The sequence below is a fragment of the Hemicordylus capensis genome, chromosome 2 (genome assembly GCF_027244095.1).
Source record: "Hemicordylus capensis ecotype Gifberg chromosome 2, rHemCap1.1.pri, whole genome shotgun sequence".
Taxonomy (NCBI): domain Eukaryota; kingdom Metazoa; phylum Chordata; class Lepidosauria; order Squamata; family Cordylidae; genus Hemicordylus; species Hemicordylus capensis.
In genome coordinates, this window is record NC_069658.1 from 206,284,686 (window position 1) to 206,305,429 (window position 20,744).

At 49.8% G+C, this 20,744-nt stretch overlaps 1 protein-coding gene across 1 annotated transcript; it reads left to right on the forward strand.

The window, feature by feature from the left end:
- Window positions 1-10,757: 10,757 nt before the first annotated feature.
- LOC128347735 (uncharacterized) lies at window positions 10,758-19,114 on the forward strand. Its single transcript, XM_053302776.1, has 11 exons — window positions 10,758-10,857; window positions 11,256-11,303; window positions 11,870-11,935; window positions 14,374-14,445; window positions 14,820-14,903; window positions 15,301-15,396; window positions 16,079-16,168; window positions 16,310-16,408; window positions 17,427-17,525; window positions 18,439-18,524; window positions 19,012-19,114. The coding sequence occupies exons 1-11, from the start codon at window positions 10,831-10,833 to the stop codon at window positions 19,013-19,015; spliced, it is 771 nt and encodes a 256-aa protein (XP_053158751.1). The 5' UTR covers window positions 10,758-10,830; the 3' UTR covers window positions 19,016-19,114.
- The last annotated feature ends 1,630 nt before the right edge of the window (window positions 19,115-20,744 follow it).

The following is a 20,744-nucleotide window of genomic DNA, read 5'->3' on the forward strand; positions in this document are numbered from 1 at the left end:
TCTGCTGTCTCTCTCCAGTTTATCCTCAGTACATAGGAAGCTGCCCTATACTGAGTCAGACCATTGGTCCATCTAGCTCAGTGTTGTCTACCCAGACTGGCAGCGACTTCTCCAAGGTTGCAGGCAGGAGTCTCTCCTCTCAGCCCTGTCTTGGAAATGCTGCTGCCAGGGAGGGGACTGGGAACCTTCTGCATGTCTTCCTAGATTGGCCCCATCCCCTAAGGGGAATATCTTACAGTGCTCAGACATGTATCTCCCCTCCAAATGCAAACCAGGGAGGACCCTGCTTAGCAAATGGGGCGATTCATGCTTGCTGCTGGACCTCAGCCGACCGCCTCGTTCTCTCTGCCCTGGACTTCGAGGACGGACGTGGCCCTGGAGGCTTCAGTGGTTCTTCTCCTGGTTGCTGCTGTCAAGTCTTCTTATCTCCAGCTCAGGCCCAAGGCGAGATTTGCTCGACTGCCTCCTCACGGCCTCTTCTTTCTCTGCATCTCATCATGGACAAAAGCCACGGCCCTTTGTAACGGTAGGGATGGATTCGCACAACCCATGTGTCCGAAACAGGGCCGGCCCATCCACTAGGCAGAGGGAGGCGGTCGCCTAGGGCGCCAGTTCCTGAGGGGGGCGGGATAAAGTAGAGCCCTGCCAATCATTGATTCTCTTCCTCTGGTATTGCATCCCTGAAGGACAGCTCAGTGGTGGAAGAAGGGAAGGTGCAACCCTCCCTGCCTCTGCTCCCCAAAGGGCCTGAATATCCTGCGCCCAAAAAGACACAACCTTTTTGGCTCATGGTCCCTCGGCCCCAAGAAACAGCTCGTCCCATCAGCTGCGCTCCCTCCCTGGAAGATGAATCACCTTTCCAGAAAGAAATGGCCTCAGGCTGGGTTTCCACATTCACATTCTCTTTCCATTGCGAAAGCACTAGGCTTTTGCCCCCAGCATCGACTTGGGAACTCTCTGCCACTGGAACCCCAAAGCAGTTCGGGCTCGCCATTCAAGGCCCCTCTGCACTGGCTGACGTGGCCTCGGGAATGAGTAGCCGGCAGGCCTCAAGTGAAATCCGGGGCTCTGCACCCCTCAGCTGGTGGGGGCCCCAAATCAAACTTGGCCTGGGGTACAAGCACATGCCTTAGTGGGCTGCACCGGGTGCGAGGGAGGTGCTGGGAGAGAGGTGCATCCCCTATGTGACGTGACTCTTTAATCTGTATTGATCTGATTTCCATACCGCTCCTCCCAAAAGAGCCTCACTGAAGATATTCCACTGGGGGTGTGTATGAGAGAGATTGAGAGAGAGAGAGAGAGAGAGAGAGAGAGAGAGCCACACATCTCTTTCCCCATTGCCCCCTCGGGCTCCGGCATGGGTCACAATCACACCCGGCCTCCTGGCGCAGGGTGGGCCAGCGGTGACTACACCACCCCGGACAGACTGGAGAGGACTTGGGGGCCCCAAAGCCCAGGGCGAAGAGCCCCACTGCGCCTGCCCCCTTGACCTGAGGGCTGCAGTTCAACCTCCACCCTTATGGGTCAGGGCTGCTCAACTTCGGCCCTCCTGCAGATGTGGGCCTAGGAGTCCCATCACCCCTGTGTGGCTGGGGATTATGGGAGTTGTAGTCCAAAAACAGCTGGTGGGGAGGGGGGACTAAGTTGAGCAGGCCTGTTAGAGGTTTCCCCTCCAGACTCAGTCACTCCCTTCGACTCATTTGTTTCTTTCTCTATTTAACATATTTTTATACTGCCCCAAACTTACGTCTCTGGGCGGTTCACTTTACAACAGGATAAAAACAGAAAGTGAAACATTAGTTTAAAAAAAAACCAAAATGTTTAAAACATGACAACAACTTGAAATGTTTAAAACAATATTTTGGAAGAGCATTAAACCAATATTAATGCATTGATCTTGCAAGCAACTGGTCACTGCACACTCCCTGAGACACACAAAACTGCTCCCCAGGCCCTCTGCCCTTTTTTGGGTGGGGGGGTGTCTGGCCCCTGCTGGGGGGGGGCTCCTGTGTGTCAGCTGTGACCTCACAAGGGGGGGGCTTTAAATAAAACAACCGCAGGAGTTTGGACTTTGTGGGGTGTAGGAGTTTCTGTGGAGTTTGTGTGGTGGTAAAGAGGAGGAGGAAGAGGAGGAGGAGGAATAATCCATTCACGTTATTTATTTATTTATTTATTTATTTATCTATCTATCTATCTATCTATTTATCTATTTATTTATTTAGTAATTCATATAGATATATATATATAGCAAGTAAGTAAATTTATTACGGTCCTTAGACCAGCTTAACATTTTATATATATATATATATATATATATATATATATATATATATATATATATATATAACAGATATATTTAATATTTATTTTTACCTTCAGGCAGCTCTCTGGGGCTTCACACACACACCCCTTTCGTGGCCATCATGAGGCCAGGCAGGGTACATCCCCCCCCGCCAAGATCTGCGCCGCAGGTAAGTGTCGCCTGCTTATAGATCCATCTCTTCTCTATTAAGAACTCTCTGGGGCTTTGCCGCCCCCCCACCCCCCCACCCCGTGGCCATCACGAGGCCAGCAAGGGTGCCGCCCCTCCCCGCACGATCTCGGCCGCAGGTCAGTGTCACCTGCTCGTGGCCTCCCCCCCACCCCGCCGAGGAATCCCCTCTTCCCGGTGCTCGTGGCCAGCACTGGAGCCTCCCCTGCTCATGAATGCGCTTTCCTCCTCTTCCAGGGCATCTTTTGGCGCATAATTGGGTGGCTGCTGCAGCCCATCCAGTGGCTGCAGATTTGGCTTGTGGGACCAGCAGGAACTCCAAGGCACCCTCAAATTCGGGTAAGAAAAGAGACTTGAGAGACCGTTTCCAGGCAAGAGAAGAAGAGCCCCAATGGAGAGGCAGGTGCATGTTCCTGTAGGGAATGTGGGGAGCTGCCATAGACTGAGTCAGACCCTGGGTCCATCTCGCTCAGTATTGTCCGCACAGACTGGCAGCGGCTTCTCCGAGGCTGCAGGCAGGAATCTCTCCCAGCCCTATCCTGGAGATGCTGCCAGGGAGGGAACTGGGAAACTTCTGCAGGCAAGCTTCTGCTCTTCCCAGAGCAGCTCTAAGGGGAATATCTTACAGGGCTCACCTAGGAACATAGGAAGCTGCCATATACTACTGAGTCCATCTAGGTCAGTACTCTTGTCTACCCAGACGGGCAGCAGCAGCTTCTCCAAGGTTGCAGGCAGGAGTCTTTCCCAACCCTTGTCTTGGAGATGAGGACAGCCCTGCTGGATCAGGCCCAAGGAGGCCCATCTAGTCCAGCATCCTGTTTCGCACAGTGGCCCACCAGATGCCACTGGAAGCCCACAGGTGGGAGTTGAGGGGCTGCCCTCCCTCCTCCTGTTGCTCCCCTGCAACTGGTACTCGGAGGCATCCTGCCTTGGAGGCTGGAGGTGGCCTTTAGCCCTCTATCTATCTATCTATCTATCTATCTATCTATCTATCTGATTTTACACTGCCCCAAAACTTTCATCTCTGAGCGGTTAACAATAGCATAAAACCAGTCTAAAAATATACCAAAAACTTATAACAATTTAACAATTTAAAAATAAACCAGAGAGTGAACCCCCCCCAATGTAGGAAGCAGAGAAAGCTTGGGCAAGAAGATGGGTTTCCAGGTGTTTTCATACATATTTTTATACCTCCCCAAACTTACGGTCTCTGGGCAGTTTACAACAGAATAAAAACAGAAAGTGAAACATTAGTTTTTTAAAAAACATTTAAAACACTACAACAATTTAAAAAATTTTAAAACAATATTTGGGAAGAGCATTAAAACAAATATTAAGGAATTAATCTTGCACCCAACGGGTCACTGCCCGTTCCCCAAGAAGCACAAAACTGCTCCCCAGGCCCTCTGCCCTCTGGGGGGTCTGGCTCCTGCTGGGAGGGGCCCCTGGGTCAGCAGTGACCTCACAATGCGGGGGGGGGGGGAGGCTTGTAGAAGAAAAAAACCAGCTGGGTGTTGGCTTCATTACCAGTTGAGCCAATGTAATATAACCCCCAATCAACAGACTCAGGGTGGTGCACAAACAAGAACAGCATCAGAGATTGCTTGTACCTGCTTGTACCTGATTGCTTGTACATGGAAATGCTACAAAAACTTTGTTTTAAGATTTTATTTAAACTGTTAGGAATCAACCGACTTCTTCATGAACAATTCAATTTTATTTCCTCATCTTCTCTCATATTTTCACATTTCTTGGTCCTGAAGAATAAGGAAAAAGCGATGCCTATTTTGTATAAAGTTTCTGATGACGTCTTGGCTATGTCTAGTACTTGCTATGTATGTGTCGGGGGAAACTTTGTGGATGCACCATTTTGACGATCATGAAACACTGATGAAAACGCCTCCAAAACATTTTTCTGTACTCATAACTAGATTCACAATGGTGGTGTATCTCTCTAATGTGATTTTTATTCTTTTCTTTTCTTTCTTTCTTTTTTTTTTTTTGGTGGTATAAAAAGGGGGAGGCATGAGCCAACAAAACTGGGAGGAAAGGATGAATATATGATTTGGGATAATTTGGGGCGTTGGAGGGTGGGAGGGTTTTTCATTGCTTAACTTCATCTTAATGAAATGAAACTTTGTAACCTATTATAGTTAGAAATTGTAACTTTGATATTGAATTCTCTTGCCTTCAACAAGCACCCTGACAGAGACAAAATGCTACAGTCTGTTGGTTATATATATTTCCACTGCTAGAGCTTCCTGTTAAGCAAGTGCGCTGCAACATTTTTTCCCCCTTCCCCAACGTTTGCTAGCACTATATAATGTTGCATTCTTAGGCTACTGTGAAGTCTATGTTTCTTGTACCAGAAAATTGCCCTTTTGACTTCTAGATCCTGCTTCCCTAATGTGTTTTGTAATTGGTTATAAAATTGTAGACTTTTGTGATTTTGCCAAAGTTGTAGCTAAATTTTTATACACTTGTCTTGATTTCCCCCCCAGATCCACTTAAATATTTAGAAAAGTAAATCTTATTCCTTAAAAAGATAAGGAATAAAATAGTCATACTTTGCAACACTTTCTTTCACATAAGCATTTGCAATCACCAGGGGAATGCATTTTGTAACAAATCAATTATAAATATTGTATTCATCTTTGAAATGTTGTATATTGCTTTTCATCATTTTTTCTTGTATGTATGTTTTTGGTCACTTGACTGGTAGTGTGATGTTGTGAAACGCATTAAGCCAAGAACAATTGCCGCTCGGCATTGGGGGAGAGTCCCGACATCCGTGCTAGGATCTTTAGGAATTATATTATCTCTCCATACCATGCCTAATTTTATAGACTTCTATCATGTCTCCTCTTAGTTGCCTCCCGCAGCCCTTTGTAAACTAAAAAGCCCCAGAGGTTGTTCTAGGCTTGCCTTGCCTTGTAAGAAAGGTGCTCTAGGCCCCTAAGCCTTTTGGTTGCCCTCTCCCGCAGCTTTTCCAATTCTAAAATATAGTTTTTGAGATATAGTGACCAGAACTGTACACCGTACTCCCAGTGTGGTTGCACCATAGATTTGTATGAAAGTATTATCGTCCTCCTCATCCTCATCCTCCTCATCATGAAATGGCATTCACTCCCTAAACGCCTGCTTAAAATTGAGCTTCAGGGTAGAATTTCCTCAGTGTGCCTTGTAGACATCTGCATCTGCAAAACTGTGATAGTAAATAAATGCTTCAGGTCATATAGTTCCATGTTTCACTATTTCACTAAATTCACAAAACATACAAGGACATTCTTAGCATACTATTCTTAGCATGATATGCTGACAGTCTACCCTACTCTGTGAATAAACGGTGTCTTTTGAAACTCCTTTTATTCGAACTTGGAAACAAATCAGTTTATTCATGGATTGCTGTAGATTGTCGGCAGATGGCACTAGGAATACCACACAATCGTCTTGTACATTGTGTGTATTTCTTGTTTTATTTAAGTTTTGTTTTTGTTTTATTTAAGTTGAACTATATCACCAATGTAGAAAAAAAAACTGATTCATACATTATGGCTGAGTTCAGAGATGGCATGAAATCGGAGTTAAATGGGGATTGGTTGGAACTCCAGCAGGGGCATAACTATAATAGGGCAAAGGGCCCACTGTCTGGGGGCCCACTGCCCTGGAGGCCCCCCAGAGGCAAGTCACATAACTGACTCCCCCAGCCACACGGGCTTCCTTCAGTTGTATTCATTCTCCAAAACTGATGTGAGTGTTAAGACCTGGAGCTACCAGAACAGCATCTCTTTCTCTAGGACCATTAAATGACTTGCAACTGGTCACTGCCCGTTCCCCAAGAAGCACAAAACTGCTCCCCAGGCCCTCTGCCCTCTGGGGGGGTCTGGCTCCTGCTGGGAGGGGCGCCTGGGTCAGCTGTGACCTCACAATGCAGGGGGGGGGCTTGTAGAAACAAAAAAACCAGCTGGGTGTTGGCTTCATTACCAGTTGAGCCAATGTAATATAACCCCCAATCTACAGACTCAGGGTTAGGGTCAGGGTACAAGAACAGCATCAGAGATTTTAAAAACTAGTAGCCCTTGACAGACCTCTCCTCCATGAAGTTATCCAAACCCCTCTTAAAGCCATCCAAGTGGTTGGCTGTCACCACATCTAGTGGCAGAGAATTCCACAAGTGGATGATGTGTTGTGGTTGGCCAATGGCTGTAATAAAAACTGATACTGATTATGCCTTGTTTGAAAAAGTACTTCCGTTAGTTGGTCCTAGATTTCCCGGCAATCAATTTCATGGGATGACCCCTGGTTCTAGTGTGATGGGAGAGGGAGAAGAATTTCTCTCTCTCTCCACTTTCTCCACACCATGCGTGATTTTATAGACCTCTATCATGTCTCACCGCAGTCGTCTTTTTTCTAAGCTAAATAGCCCCAGGTGTTGTAGCCTTGCCTCATAAAGAAGGTGCTCCAGGCCCCTGATCATCTGGGTTGCCCTCTTCTGCACCTTTCCCAGTTCTACAATGTCCTTTTTTAGATGTGGTGACCAGAATTGTACGCAGTACTCCAAGTGTGGTCTCACCATAGTTTTGTATAAGGGCATTAGAATCTTAGCCGTTTTATTTTCAATCCCCTTCCTAATGATCCCTAGCATGGAATTGGCCTTTTTCACAGCTGTCGCACACTGAGTCGACACTTTCAAGGAGCTGTCCACCACCACCCCAAGATCCCTCTCCTGGTCCGTCACCGACAGCTCAGATCCCATCAGCGTAGACTTGAAGTTGGGGTTTTTCGTCCCAATGTGCATCACTTTGCACTTGCCAACACTGAACCGCATTTGCCATTTTGTCGCCCACTCCAACCCCAGTCTGGAGAGATCCTTCTGGAGCATCTCACAATCCATTTTGGATTTCACCACCCAGAAGAGTTTGGAATCATCTGCAGATTTGGCCACCACCGCGCTACGTACCCCTGATCATTTATGCATAAATTAAAAAGCCTCTGAACTGGCTGATGTGGCCTCGTGAATGAGTAGCCAGCAGGCCTCAAGTGAAATCCAGGGCTCTGCACTTCTCGGCTGGCGGGGGCCCCAAATCAAACTTGGCCTGGGGTTCAAGCACATGCCGTGGTGGGTTGGACCGGGTGCGAGGAAGGTGCCGGGAGGCAGGAGGGAGGTGCTTAACTGCCCCCCCCAACATATCTGGCCTGAAAGAACCAAGACCGCCCCCCAGCAAGCCATCACTCTTCTTCAGGTGGTTCCCTGTCCCCAAAGGGATCTAAATCTAAAAAGAAACTTTTTAGTAACATCCACTGGAGGGATGCTGTGCTGGGGCTGGAGAGGGCCAGCTGCTCTCCGCCCGCTAAATAAAGAGAATCACCAGTTTTAAAAGGTGTGTCTGTTAGAGGTTGTTGATTTTGACCCACAATGGGTAAAACAGCAGAGCACTAAGGAATGAGCACACACTCCAGTTACAGAGTAGGTAGCAGAGGATGGTTTGGCTATTGCAGCTATTTAGAGAAAACACATGGAGATCCTTGTGTGACTAAACACTGGACATTTATTGGTTAAATACACTTAGACAGGAAAGACCTATCTCTAATCTAAAGGACTACATAGTGGATAGGTAAGGAGAGAGACAGAGATGTCTCCATCTGCTCTCTAGGAGGAAAGGAAGGATTGTGACTCAGCCCAGGAAGTGCTGCAGAGTCAGTTCAGGGGTCATAGAGTAGGGACAGATAGGGAGACTCTGACTCACTGTCTCTACTCCCAATGCCCCTCGTGGTCATGAGGACAGTTGGTGCAAAAGGTCGATGCACTGGAAGTTCATCTCCAACAGTGTCTTTGCCCAGTTAGCAGGAAATAGCACTCGGTCTTCAGTGCCGGATTGAGGGCTAGGCAGAGTTTGGGGCGGAGCTGCCCCACATGAAACGGCTGGGAGAGCTCATCAGGAGATCCGGTTAATGCAGCAGGGTGTTATCAGTATGCTGATGACTTCCAGATCGGTTTCTCCATATTGACCTCATCAGGAAATGGCATAACTTCCCTAAATGACTGCTTGCAGGTGGAAATGGGCTGGATGAGGGATAATAAACTGAAGCTGAATCTAAATAAGACGAAGGAACTGCCTGTGGGGGCTAGGGATGCAAGAGATGGTTTAGATCTGCCTGTTTTGGCTGGGGAGACACAGCCTAAATGGGTGGGCTGTGGCGAGGTGAAATAGAGAGGAAGGGGAGCAAAGCTACTTGTGCCAGGATGCCCCAGTGGGAGGCCTCTTGGAAAGATGTGGGCCAACCTGTTTCCCCCTTCTTCCCAGAAATAGTGGCCATTCCCAGGCAATGCAGAGCTGAGCCTCCCGTCACTGACCTGGGGTGTTCCCAGGCGCTCATTTTACTTGGGAAGGACAGGTGTGCGTTCACAAGTCACCCAGAATGAAGCCCCTGCCAGCTATCCCGGAACACGATGAACGATTCGGGTTTTTCATTGCACACTGGTGCTTAGCCCAATTTATATCTGGGGTTTAAAAAAAAAAATCCACTCTTCCCATCGGTTAGTTTGGGCAAACTTGAACAAGCAGTAAAGCCTCGCAGCAGACCTGCGGTGAACCTGCCGTCTGGGAAAGCTCCTGATGCTGAGTCTTTCGTTGCAGATCCATCAGTGGGCCCAGCGGCACAGGAACTGGAGGCCACAGGAAGTGAGCCAGCAGATTGTCCGTGTAAGTCTCCCTAAGATGTACCCCTGCCCCAAGGAGCTTACATTCTCCGGGGGAGAGCCAGTCCCGGAATTCCCAGGCAGGGCGTTGGCCAATATTTATTCCCCGGGTTCTTTCCATGAGAGATCCCAGGGACTGAGCCTCACTTTCCAAGGCGGGGAACCTCCGTCCTTCTCTCTGCTCCCTCCCGGGGGGCCAAATGGAGGCTGGGCTTCCTGCCAGCCTCGTGCCTAGATCTCCACCCCACCACTGCTCTGAGGAACCTCGGCCCATGGGAAGCTGCCTTCTTCCGCTCAGGGTTGTCTTCCCAGACTGGAGAACAGCAGCTCCTCCGAGGTCGCAGGCAGGCCCGTGACTGGCTTGCTCTCGAACCTTTTTCTTGCAGGGCCGTGAGCAGAACTCCCAGCCACTGAGGGGCCTCCACCACCAGCTTCCCATGAGAAGTGTAAGTCTGCTGGCGGTGGGGGGTCAGTCTGCCCAAGGCAGGTCTCTGCCCCAAGGAGGTTGCATTCTTCCTGCCGTCAAGGGGGCCCAGTTTACAAGGGGTGGGAAAGGTCCATCCCCAAAGTCTTGGGCCAGAGCTGTCCTCCTCCACGCCCTCGGCTGTGAATGGTCCTGGCTCTCTCGGGAGCACTGCCGAAGGGCCGATGGATCCCTTGCGGGCAGACGGGGTGTGGGCTTTATGCCACCGAGGCCCCTTGTTTTCTCTTCCATGGTCCACGGCAGCCTCCAATGTTCCCGGGACTTCTCAAGAAGGGAAGGAAGGAGGAGAAGCCGCCCGTGAGACCTCTGGTACGAGGAGTTTCTCTTTCCATCTAGATGGGGAATTTTGGAGCCTGGACCACCCAGGACAGACTAAAGAGATATGGGGGGGGGAGGGTGCGTGCTTCTTCCCCAGACGTCCAGGGCGAAGAGCGCCTCTGACTACAGTAGAGGATGTTGCCGACTGGGGCTGTCTCTGGCCATCGAGTGGCTTGCCCAAAGAACCCTCGTCACTGGGGGGAGCTTGGAACTGGGGGTCCAAGGCAGGGACGCTGGTCTAGGATGCATTCGAGGGCGGTGCTGCTTCGGCGAATGCCAGGCAAACCTGCAGGTGGTCGCAGGCCCTCTCTCATTCCTTGGGAGCGGGAGTGGTTTGCTGGCTCTCTAGTTCTGCGAGGGGCAGCCGGGATTCCTCCTGAAGGGCTCACTGCACGGGCAGCAGCCAGCAGCCGTCCGCAGGAGTCCCAGGGGAAAGCGTAAGCGTCTTGGCCCCAGAAAAGGGGGCCCGGCTGGTGGTGTGAGCTGGTGGGTGAGAGGTGGGCCTGTGGCGCTGGCCAAGGCGGAGGGGTGGTCATGCCAGGGGGACGCCCTGGGGGAACGCAGAGAGTTCCCAGGGGGCAGCTGCCCTTCGCACGTGGGAGGCTGGTCTGAGACCCAAACCACCCAGGTGGGTCCAGGTCGGGGGAGCCCCCCCGAGCAAAAGCCGACTTGGCCCGCCAGTGACAGATCCGGCTTTCCCCCTTTCAGCGTGCAGCCATCAGGTGGGAGTGCTGGAAGCACCACGGGGAGGATCGGGAGCAGCGGCCACACCAGCCTTTGCCCAAAAGGAGATTGCCGAGCCTGGTCCCCACCCCATTTGGGCTGCGGCCAAAACAGATGGACCTGCCCCGGGTTACAAAAGAGGTACTGCTCCGCCAACGGCGAGACTGCTTCTAAACCCAAGACTTCCAAGTGGGTGGCAGAGGGAGCCCTGCCCTCCCCACAGCCTGACCGACAGCGCCCCCCCCCCGAATTAAGAGGGGCAGCCCGACCCATGACTTAGAGGGGAGACTCTGGAGTCACGCTGCCCAGACGCAAGCCCCAGGAGGGGGTCGGCCTTTCTCCTAACGGCGGCCCTCCCACTGGTGTGTCCAGTCAGAGGGGTCTCGCGGCATGCCCCACATCTCAGGGGGTGCCTCAGCTGAAGGAGCGGGGCACCGGTCTCCAAAGGTGGGGAGCGCCTGGCCCCGTGTGAGATGGGTTGGGGGGGGAAGTGCCTCCCCAATGCAGATTCATCCACTCCCTTTTCTTTTAAATGACAGTATTACGAGGAGCAGGCGAAATTTGACGAAGATATGGAAAGACGTAAGGTAGGCCACGGAGGTGTGGGGAGGCGGTTGCCTGTTTGGCAGCAGGATGGAGGCTTCCAGTGTTGGAAATTCTCTGCGGTGAGAGAATCCTTTTCTCAATATAGCCGAGTGCAGAGAGGCCCAACACAGCGGAATATAGTTCGGCATGCGTGTGCGTGCTGAGAGTCAAGTGACTTGGAGCCAATTCATAGTTTCCCATCAATATGAAAGGCATTTCTGAAGGACCTCCATTCTGGGTGGAGTCCTAGATGGATGCCCTGTCAGTCAGAAAGCCAACTCAATCCCTTTGGGACCCCGATGGCTGGATCGAAGATCTGGCTCAGGTGGAAGAGAGCGGGGAGGGAGTTTTTAGGTCATCAGGAGGGAGTATTTCATGGCGGCCAACTATACATAAAGAGGATATCAGTTTTGCATGCAATTGAATAAGTTTCATTTTAAAAAATGTAACGATACTGAACAATAAAGCACTCCGTTAGCATTGTTTCAGTTGAAGGGGTCTGGACTGAGCATGGGGTCCACTCTCACTCTCCACTCACGGCTGTTTTCCCTGCTTCTGTCCCACCCAGATCCGTCACCAGCTTGCCAGCCGCACAAAGCCTGCCATTCCTCTTCCGGCCAGCAAGCCGATGAGTGTAAGGCCCCAGATTGATTGATTACTTATTTAGTTAGTTAGTTAGTTAGTTATATAGCACTGGATTCCAAAGGCTCTAGCTGATCCACAAAACTGAAGACAAAAAGAGGCAAGATAAAAACCCCAGAAAAACAACCATGTAAAACAACTGAAAACATCCACAGCTTTCTGAAAGCCAGGCTAGAAAGATGTGTCTTCAGGGCTCCTTTAAAGGCGGGTAATGATGTTGGTTCCAGACTGGTAAAGGAGTAAGGCAAGGCTGTCTACTTTCTCCCTCTTTATTCAACTTATATGCTGAACATATACTGAGAGAAGCTGGATTGGGAGAAGATGAGCGTGGTTTGAAAGCTGGGGGAAGAAACATCAAGAACCTGAGCTACGCTGATGACACCCCTCTGAGAGCTGAGAAGGCGGAGGATCTGCAAGCTCTAATAATGAAGGTCAAGGAGCCCAGTGGGAAAACGGGACTACGACTAAATGTCAAGAAGACTAAACTAATGACAACAGGGACAGCAACCAGCCTCAGAATTGAGAATGAAGACACTGAAGTGGTGGATAGTGTCTGCCTTTTAGGATCGACCGTCAACAGTCAAGGAGCCAGCAGTCAAGAAATACTCCTCAGACTAGCCCTTGGTAGGGTAGCAATGAAGGCCTCGGAAAGGATATTGAGATGCCGTGACGTGTCTACACCTACAAAGATGAGAATCATTCGGACTGTGGTTTTCCCCGTGACGCTCTATGGATGCGAAAGCTGGACTTTGAAGAAGCAAGATAGAAAAAGTATTGACGCTTTTGAACTTGGGTGCTGGAGAAGACTTTTGAGGAGACCCTGGACAGCCAGGAAAACAAACCAATGGATCCTAGAACAAGTCAATCCAGAATTTCCACTCGAGGCACAAATGACCAGGCTCAAACTCTCATATTTCAGACACATGATGCAAAGACCCAGCACCCTTGAGAAGTCCATAATGCTGGGAAAAGTTGAAGGCAAGAGAAGAAGAGGATGACCAGCAGCAAGTTGGATGGACTTGATGACGACAGCCATGAATGAACCACTGAGAGACCTTCAAGGCCAAGTGGAAGACAGGTCACCACCCTGGAGAGAATCTATCTATGTGCTTACTAAGAGTCAACACCAACTTGACGGCACTTAATCAATCAATCAATCAATCAATCAATCAATCAATGATGTTGAATCATGAATGAATGGCTATAGGGAGTGCATTCCAGAGCCCAGCCCAGGAGCCACCACAGAGAAGGCCGTCTCCCAAGCTGGTGAGCTGGCAGCATCCGGAGAAGGACCTCTCTCAGTGGCCTCCATGTCCAGTGGGGATCATGCAGAAGGAGGCGCTCTCCCAGGTCACTCGCTAACTCCCAGCTCACTCGGAAGAGGACTCTTCTTTGGAGGGAACTGGCCCAACTCACCGCCAGCACAGCAACCCGCCAGGGCCTGTTGCTGGCTTCTCCTGAGAGTTTCCCTTTAGATTAGGAGGCATTTCGGGACAGGGAACCATCTTGTTTGTGGATTAGAATGATTAGTTTATGCCAAGCCCTTTGAGGACATGGTTGATAAGTGGCATAGAAATAATCCTAATAGTAGCAGATTTGGCCACCGCGCTGCGGTCCAGATCACCTTTTGTTTCTGGAATGGGGAGCCACCTCGAGCAAAAGCCGACTTGGCCCACCAGTGACAGATCCGGCTTTCACCCTTTCAGCGTGCAGCCATCAGGTGGGAGTGCTGGGAGGAGCAGGAGCAGCAGCAAGCTCAGCACAGCAGGCCAAAGAGGAGATTGCCGAGACTTTTCCCCACACCTTTCGGCCTCAGGCCCAAGCAGCCAAGGGTATCTGTAGAAAATTGGCAAGTCTGATAATCAGAATCATTATCCAAAAAACTGCAGGAAAATGAGGCAAATGTTCCCTGAGGATATCCCTGTGTCAAAGAAAGGAGTACATTCAGTTCAGTGGCAGGTTGGTGCATGCGAAACTTGGTCTCTGTAGGTGTGATCAGGAGGAAGTATTCAATGGCAGCCACCTATACTGTATGTAAGGATTATATTAGTTTTGCATGCAACTGTATGTGTTTCTTGAGAAAACTTCAAAAAAAGTATCATTAAAAAAAAAAACACCCCTTAAAAAAGCATTAAACTAGCATTGGGTCAGTTGAAGATGTAGGCAAAGGAGAAAGAAAACACAAAAGCAAGAAACCACCCCATGAGGAGCTTTTCTGAAGGTAGTTTGGGGAGGGGGAGTCGCCCAAACTCAGTTCAGAGTCAGGTCCACGGTCAGCTCCCTCTGCATCCCGGGAGGCCGGTCCTCCAAGTCCCGAATGCCTCTGCCTAGAAGAGGCTTCGGGGCTTCGTTGGATGTTGCCTTGGTGCCATGAAGCCTCATCTTAAGCCTGTCTTCCCTTGCTTCTGTCCCACCCACCACATCTCACAGAAACAGGTGGATTCGGGACAGAGTTCCAGGAGGCCACCTGTTCAGCGACCACACACAGGGGATTTGGACGAGGTAAGACCACAGATCAGTCTTCTTAGGAGGGAACTGGCCCCAGCACAGCATCCCACCAGTGAGTGGCCCTTGCTGGTTTCTACCTAGCCTTTCCCTTTAGAAGATGAGCCCTTTGGGGAGAGGGAACCAGCGGCTGCAATTTTTAGGTCATCAGGAGGAAGTATTTAATGGCAGCCATTTATATATATATCAGTTTGGCATGCAATTGAATAAGTTTCATTTTAAAAAAACCTTCCATAAAGTGTCATTTTTAGGAACCCTTAACAATAGAGCACTCAATTAGCATTGTTTCAGTTGAAGCTGACTGGAATTTGCATCGGGTCCACCATCACTATCAACTCACGGCTGTTTTCCCTTGCTTCTGTCCCACCCAGATCCGCCGCCTGCGCGCCAAGGTGAAAGCCTCTGTTGAGCGCACCAAGAAGCCCGCAGGCAAGCGGGACAAACCCTCGGGAAAGGTCAGACCACAGATTTATTATTATTATTATTATTTTATTAGTTACATAGGAGCTTTTCTGAAGGTAGTTTGGGGAGGGGGAGTCGCCCAAACTCAGTTCAGAGTCAGGTCCACGGTCAGCTCCCTCTGCATCCCGGGAGGCCGGTCCTCCAAGTCCCGAATGCCTCTGCCTAGAAGAGGCTTTGGGGCTTCGTTGGATGTTGCCTTGGTTCCATGAAGCCTCATCTTAAGCCTGTCTTCCCTTGCTTCTGTCCAACCCACATCTCACAACAACAGGTCATTTCAGGTATGATTATATTATGTCTATATTATTACTATATCATGTGTGCTATTATGTACGTTTTAAATTTTGGTCTTTGACCGTAAATAAACATGATGATGATATGATTTCTGCACAGCCATCTGCACCAATTCGGCCATCCGCACCAATTCGGCCATCCGCACCAATTCGGCCTCCCGCACCAATTCGGCCACCCGCAGGGGATTTGGACGAGGTAAGACCACAGATCAGTCTTCTTAGCAGGTTCAGCCCAAGCACAACATCCCACCAGTGGCTCTTGCTGGTTCCTATCGATCATCTCTCTTAGATTGAGAGCCCTTTTGTGAGAGGGAACCATCTTATTTGTTTATTAGAGTGATTTGTCTATGCCAAGCACTTTGAGGACTTTGTTGAGACGTGGCATAGAAATATGCGTGATAGTAGCAGTTCAGCTATCTGTCGATAATTGGGTATTCTGATTATCAGAATTATTATTTAAAAAAAAAACTGCAGGAAAAGTATTTTAATTTCCCCTGAGGACATCCCAGTGTCCAAAAAAGAGAGAGCAGTACATCCAGCTCATTTCAGTGGCAGGATGGTGCATGCAAAACTTGGTCTCTGTAGGTGTGATCAGGAGGAAGTATTTAATGGCAGCCATCTATATGTAAGGATTATATCAGTTTTGCATGCGACTGAATAAGTTTCATGGAAAAGAACTTCAAGAAAGTATCATTTTGAACAAATATCATAAGTATCATAATCGAACAAGTATCATAAGCAAACCAATAAATTTTTAAGAACCCTTAACAATAGAGCACTCAATTAGCATTGTTTCAGTTGAAGCTGACTGGAATTTGCATTGGGTCCACGATCAGTCTCCCCTCACGGCTGTTTTCCCTTGCTTCTGTCCCACCCAGCTCTGCCATCAGCTCTCCAAGCTCACCATCTCCCCTGCCGGCAGCAGGACAGTGGCCATGCCACCCACGGGAGGCACCCCCTTGGCAAGGGTAAGGCCACAGATTTATTATTATTATTATTATTATTATTATTATTATTATTATTATTATTATTATTTAGTTCTATAGCACTGGATTCTGAAGGCTCAGTCTCAACTCACGGCTGCTTTCCCTCGCTTCTGTCCCACCCAGATGAGCCACCAGCTGCCCAAGAGGACGCTGTCTGCCACCAGCCAAATGAATCCCGCCGTGCCTCCTCAGGGCAGCAAGCGGGCCAGGGTTTTGGAGATGGTAAGGCCTCGGATTTATTATTATTTTATTAGTTATATAGCACTGGATTCCGAAGGCTCTAGTTGTTCCACAGAATTAAAGACAAAACAGGCAAGATTAAAAAACCCATCAAAACAACCCTGTAAAACCATAGAAAACATCTACAGCTTTCTAAAAGCCAGGCTAAAAAGATGTGACTTCAGGGCTCCTTTAACGGCGGGTAAAGCTGTTAAATCATGAATGGCTCTAGGGCGTGCATTCCAGAGCCCAGCCCAGGAGCCACCACAGAGAAGGCCGTCTCCCAAGCTGGTGAGCTGGCAGCATCCGGAGAAGGACCTCTCTCGATGGCCTCCACGTCCAGTGGGGATCCTGCAGAAGGAGGCGCTCTCCCAGGTCACTCGCTAACTCCCAGCTCACTCGGAAGAGGACTCTTCTTCGGAGGGAACCGGCCCAACTCACCGCCAGCACAGCAACCCACCAGTGGCCGTTAGTGGCTTCTCCCGAGAGTTTCCCTTTAGGTTAGGAGCCATTTCAGGACAGGGAACCATCTTGTTTGTGGATTAGAATGATTAGTTTATGACAAGCCCTTTGAGGACATGGTTGATAATTGGCATAAAAATATTCCTAACAGTAGCAGATTTCGTCTCTGTAGAAAATTGGGTAGTCTGATCATCAGACTTATCATCCAAAAAACTGCAGGGAAGTGATGTAAAATTTCCCCAGAGGACGTCCCAGTGTCAAAAAACAAAGTATCCACTCAGCTCATTTCAGTGTCAGGATGGTGCATGCAAAACTTGGTCTCTGTAGGTCATCAGCAGGAAGTATTTAATGGCAGCCATCTATATGTAAGGATTATACTAGTTTTGCATGCAACTGTATGTGTTTCATGAGAAAACTTCAAAAAAAAAATCATTTAAAAAACCCCTTAACAATAAGCCACTAAATTAGCATTGGGTCAGTTGAAGCTGGCTGGAATTAGCATTGGGTCCACGATCAGTCTCAACTCACGGCTGTTTTCCCTCGCTTCCGCCCCACCCAGATGAGCCACCAGCTGCCCAAGAGGAGACTCTCCACCACCAGCAAGTTGAATCCAGCCGTGCCTCCTCAGGGCAGCAAGCGGGCCAGGCTGTTGGAGAGGGTAAGGCCTCGGATTTATTATTCTTATTTTATAATATTAGCCCCCTCCCTGGCTGCTTTGAAGGCCCTTCTGAAGGCCCACCTGTTCCGCCAGGCATTTGCCCTTTAATTATTATCATTTTCATTAATAGTTATTGGTATTGTTGTTGTTCACCGCCTAGAGAACTTGGAGGAGGCGGCATATAAGCACATTTTCAGAAATGAACGAAATAAATACGAAAAGGCCAGGTTCACACGCCAAACAAACCTCGAGTCAGGGAAATACGTGGCTCACAGTGACCGGCCAGACACCCCTCTTCAGTCAGAAGCCCCTCCCAAGCGAACAGCCTCCCAGGCGTTGGGGGTGGCGGCGGCTGCCATTTGCACTCCGTCTCCTTCGAGAACGGAGGCAGGAAAGCAGAGGGGCTCATGGAAGAGCAGGACAGCCCAGGGCCTCACCAGTTCCCCTGTGCCTCCGTTCCTTGGCTTGGTGGGAGATGGTGGGTCACAGCTGGCCTGGGGAATGATGGGGGGAACGGCGATCATAGGCACATTGGAAGCTGAGTCATAGACTGAGTCATAGACTGAGTCAGACCCTTGGTCCATCTAGCTCAGTCTTGTCTTCACAGACTGGCAGCAGCTTCTCCAAGGTTGCAGGCAGGAGCCTCTCTCCCAGCCCTATCTCGTTGGAGATGCTGCCAGGGAAGGAACTTGGGACCTTCTGCTCTTCCCAGAGCGACTCCATCATCCCCTAAGAAGGGGAAGATCTTCCAGTGCTCACACTTCTGGTCTCCCATTCGCATGCAACCAGGGCGGACCCTGCTTAGCTAAGGGGACAAGTCCTGCTTGCTGCCACCAGACCAGCTCTCCTCTCTGATCAGTGTCAACTCACGGCTGTCTTCTCTTGCTTCTGCCCCACCCTGATCTCCCGCCAGCTCTCCAAGCGGAGGCTCTCCGCCACCAGCAGCCTGCAGCCCGCCATCTCTCTCCCAGATCTCAAACGAGCCAGGCCAGACTCAGGGTAAGGCCACCGAGCAGTGGAACGGGCCCAGTTCACCCCCAGCATAGCAGCCCACCATTGCCGGGTTCTACCTAGCGTTTCTCCTTCGATTGGGTTGATCAGAGTGATTTGTTTAGGTGCCCCACTGGAGGACCTTGTTGATGCGTGGCCTAGAAATATGCGGAATAGCAGCAGATTTGGTGTCTGTGGGTAATTGGCTAGTCTGAGCACCAGAACTGCAGCCAGAAAAACTGCAGAAAAGTGATGTGAATTTGCCCTGAGGACATCCCATTGTCAAAAGCAGGACATTCTGCTCATTTCAGTGCAAAACTTGGTCTCTGTAGGTCATCAGGAGGTATGCCTTTCTTGTGCACAGAAAACCAAATCCTGCCAAGGAGTCCTTAATGTTAGGGGGAAATGTGTTATATGCTTGTCTATTATACCTTGACCTTCCTTAATCAAATGCAGTGAAATAATTAACACTCTCTTCTCTTTCCCTCTCTTCTAGCTGAGGATCTGGCCTGAGCCACAACTGCATCCTGCCAGCCTCCCAATCCCCCCGCTGAAGCCATCTGCCAAGGGAAACCAAGGGGGATTCCCACCATGTCTCCAGGGAGGATCGGGTCCAGTAACAGCTTGGATCGGGTCCGGCTCGCCCGCTCTCCCAGGAACCAGCTCCTCCCCCCCCCCGCCAGAGATAGTCCTGTTTTCGCCCCCTTCTCTGTTGCTCTCTCCGTCTCTCTGCTCCCCGGTTGCCCTGCTAGGGACGGTCTACGGTGGAGACGGAAGGGCTTCCCGCGGCTCGCACGGCGGCTGGAGACTTCCCCGTCCAACCCTTCCCTCGGGCCGTCTTCCATTCCTCTGCTCCGAATTGCCCTTTCTTCATTCCCCTGGAACAACAGAAACATTGCACTTTGCCCATTCGTGTTTCTCAGAGAGTCGTCGGGAGCTGAGCTTCTGCCTGAGGAAATGCCCGTTGCGCACGCATGCCTCCTTGGGGCGTTTCCCGAGCGCTTCTCTCCCCAAAGCTCGGGGGGACGGGGATCGGAGGTCTCCTGGTGGGGGATGTGTGTGTGTGGGAGGACGATCTGTGCTTCTGGCCACATCCTCAGAACCTCTCTCTGCAGGAGCAGTCTATCAGTGGGTGTCATCCCTCCCACCCCTTTCCCCACGGCCTTTGGGGAAGGAAACGCTCTGTGGTCCTTCCTGCCACCCTTCTGGGCTCCTCCCAAAGAAGCATGCGTCTTTGGGGCCGCCTGTTCTCCCCCTTGCGTGCCCTACTGAAACCCTTCTTGGGGGCTCCCGAATCCAGCCCCAGGCTTTCAGAGGGGCAGGCGGCTCACAGAGGCACCTTTCCAAGAGGTGGCTCTTTCCCTCTTCCGCCGGGGGAGACCAACTGGCCCTCGTCCACCCCAGCACAGGAAAGGTTACAGGGCCTGTTGCTGTGGCCGACTTTTGTCTTTCTAGAAGATGGTATAACTCTGCTGGAGTCTTCTCAGCTTCCTAAGATGTTTGGTTTTTAATTTCTGGTTATTTTTAAATGGTTAAATTGTTTCTCACGTTTTTGTATATGTTTTTAACTGGTTTAATGTTATTGTAAACCACCCAGAGACGAAAGTTTGGGGCGGTATACAAATCGGATAGCTAGACAGATAGATAACAGTGATGAAATACGCATTCCCCCCAAGAACACAAGCTTTTCGAGACCTCTTTCATGCAGCGCAAATACAATAACACCTAAAGCAGATGTTTAAGAATCAGTAAATCTAACAGCATTTTCCCGAGCTCCTGAATTGTTCAACCCCTCTCAGATTCAGGAGTCGGGCAGGCAACTGTTTACATTGTGATCCGGATGCAATAAGCTCGTTAGTATGAAATACGGCTGCCTCCTTTTATTCTTCGTTATGTATTTTTAGTAGTTCTGGCGGGTCCACTTTCAGGACCTCAATCTGTGTTCAGGAGGACTTTGAAAAATCTATTTGGTTTTATGGTTTGTAGTAGAAGTGTGAGTGTTTCCTCTTCCACATTTGTTTTAATCTTACGCTGGCCGAAATAAAGTTTAAGAGAGCAAAGGTTTTGAGGCAAACATAGGAAACTTTGAAAGGTTTGCTGTTTTTGACGTCTGCTTTCTTTTATTTGGGCACTGAAGAGGTCTCGAAAGGTTTGTGGTCTCTGTCTTCCCCCTTCGATTGTGAGCCACTTGGTGGACAGGGCGTCTCCTCCCTTCCCTCTCCCTCTCCG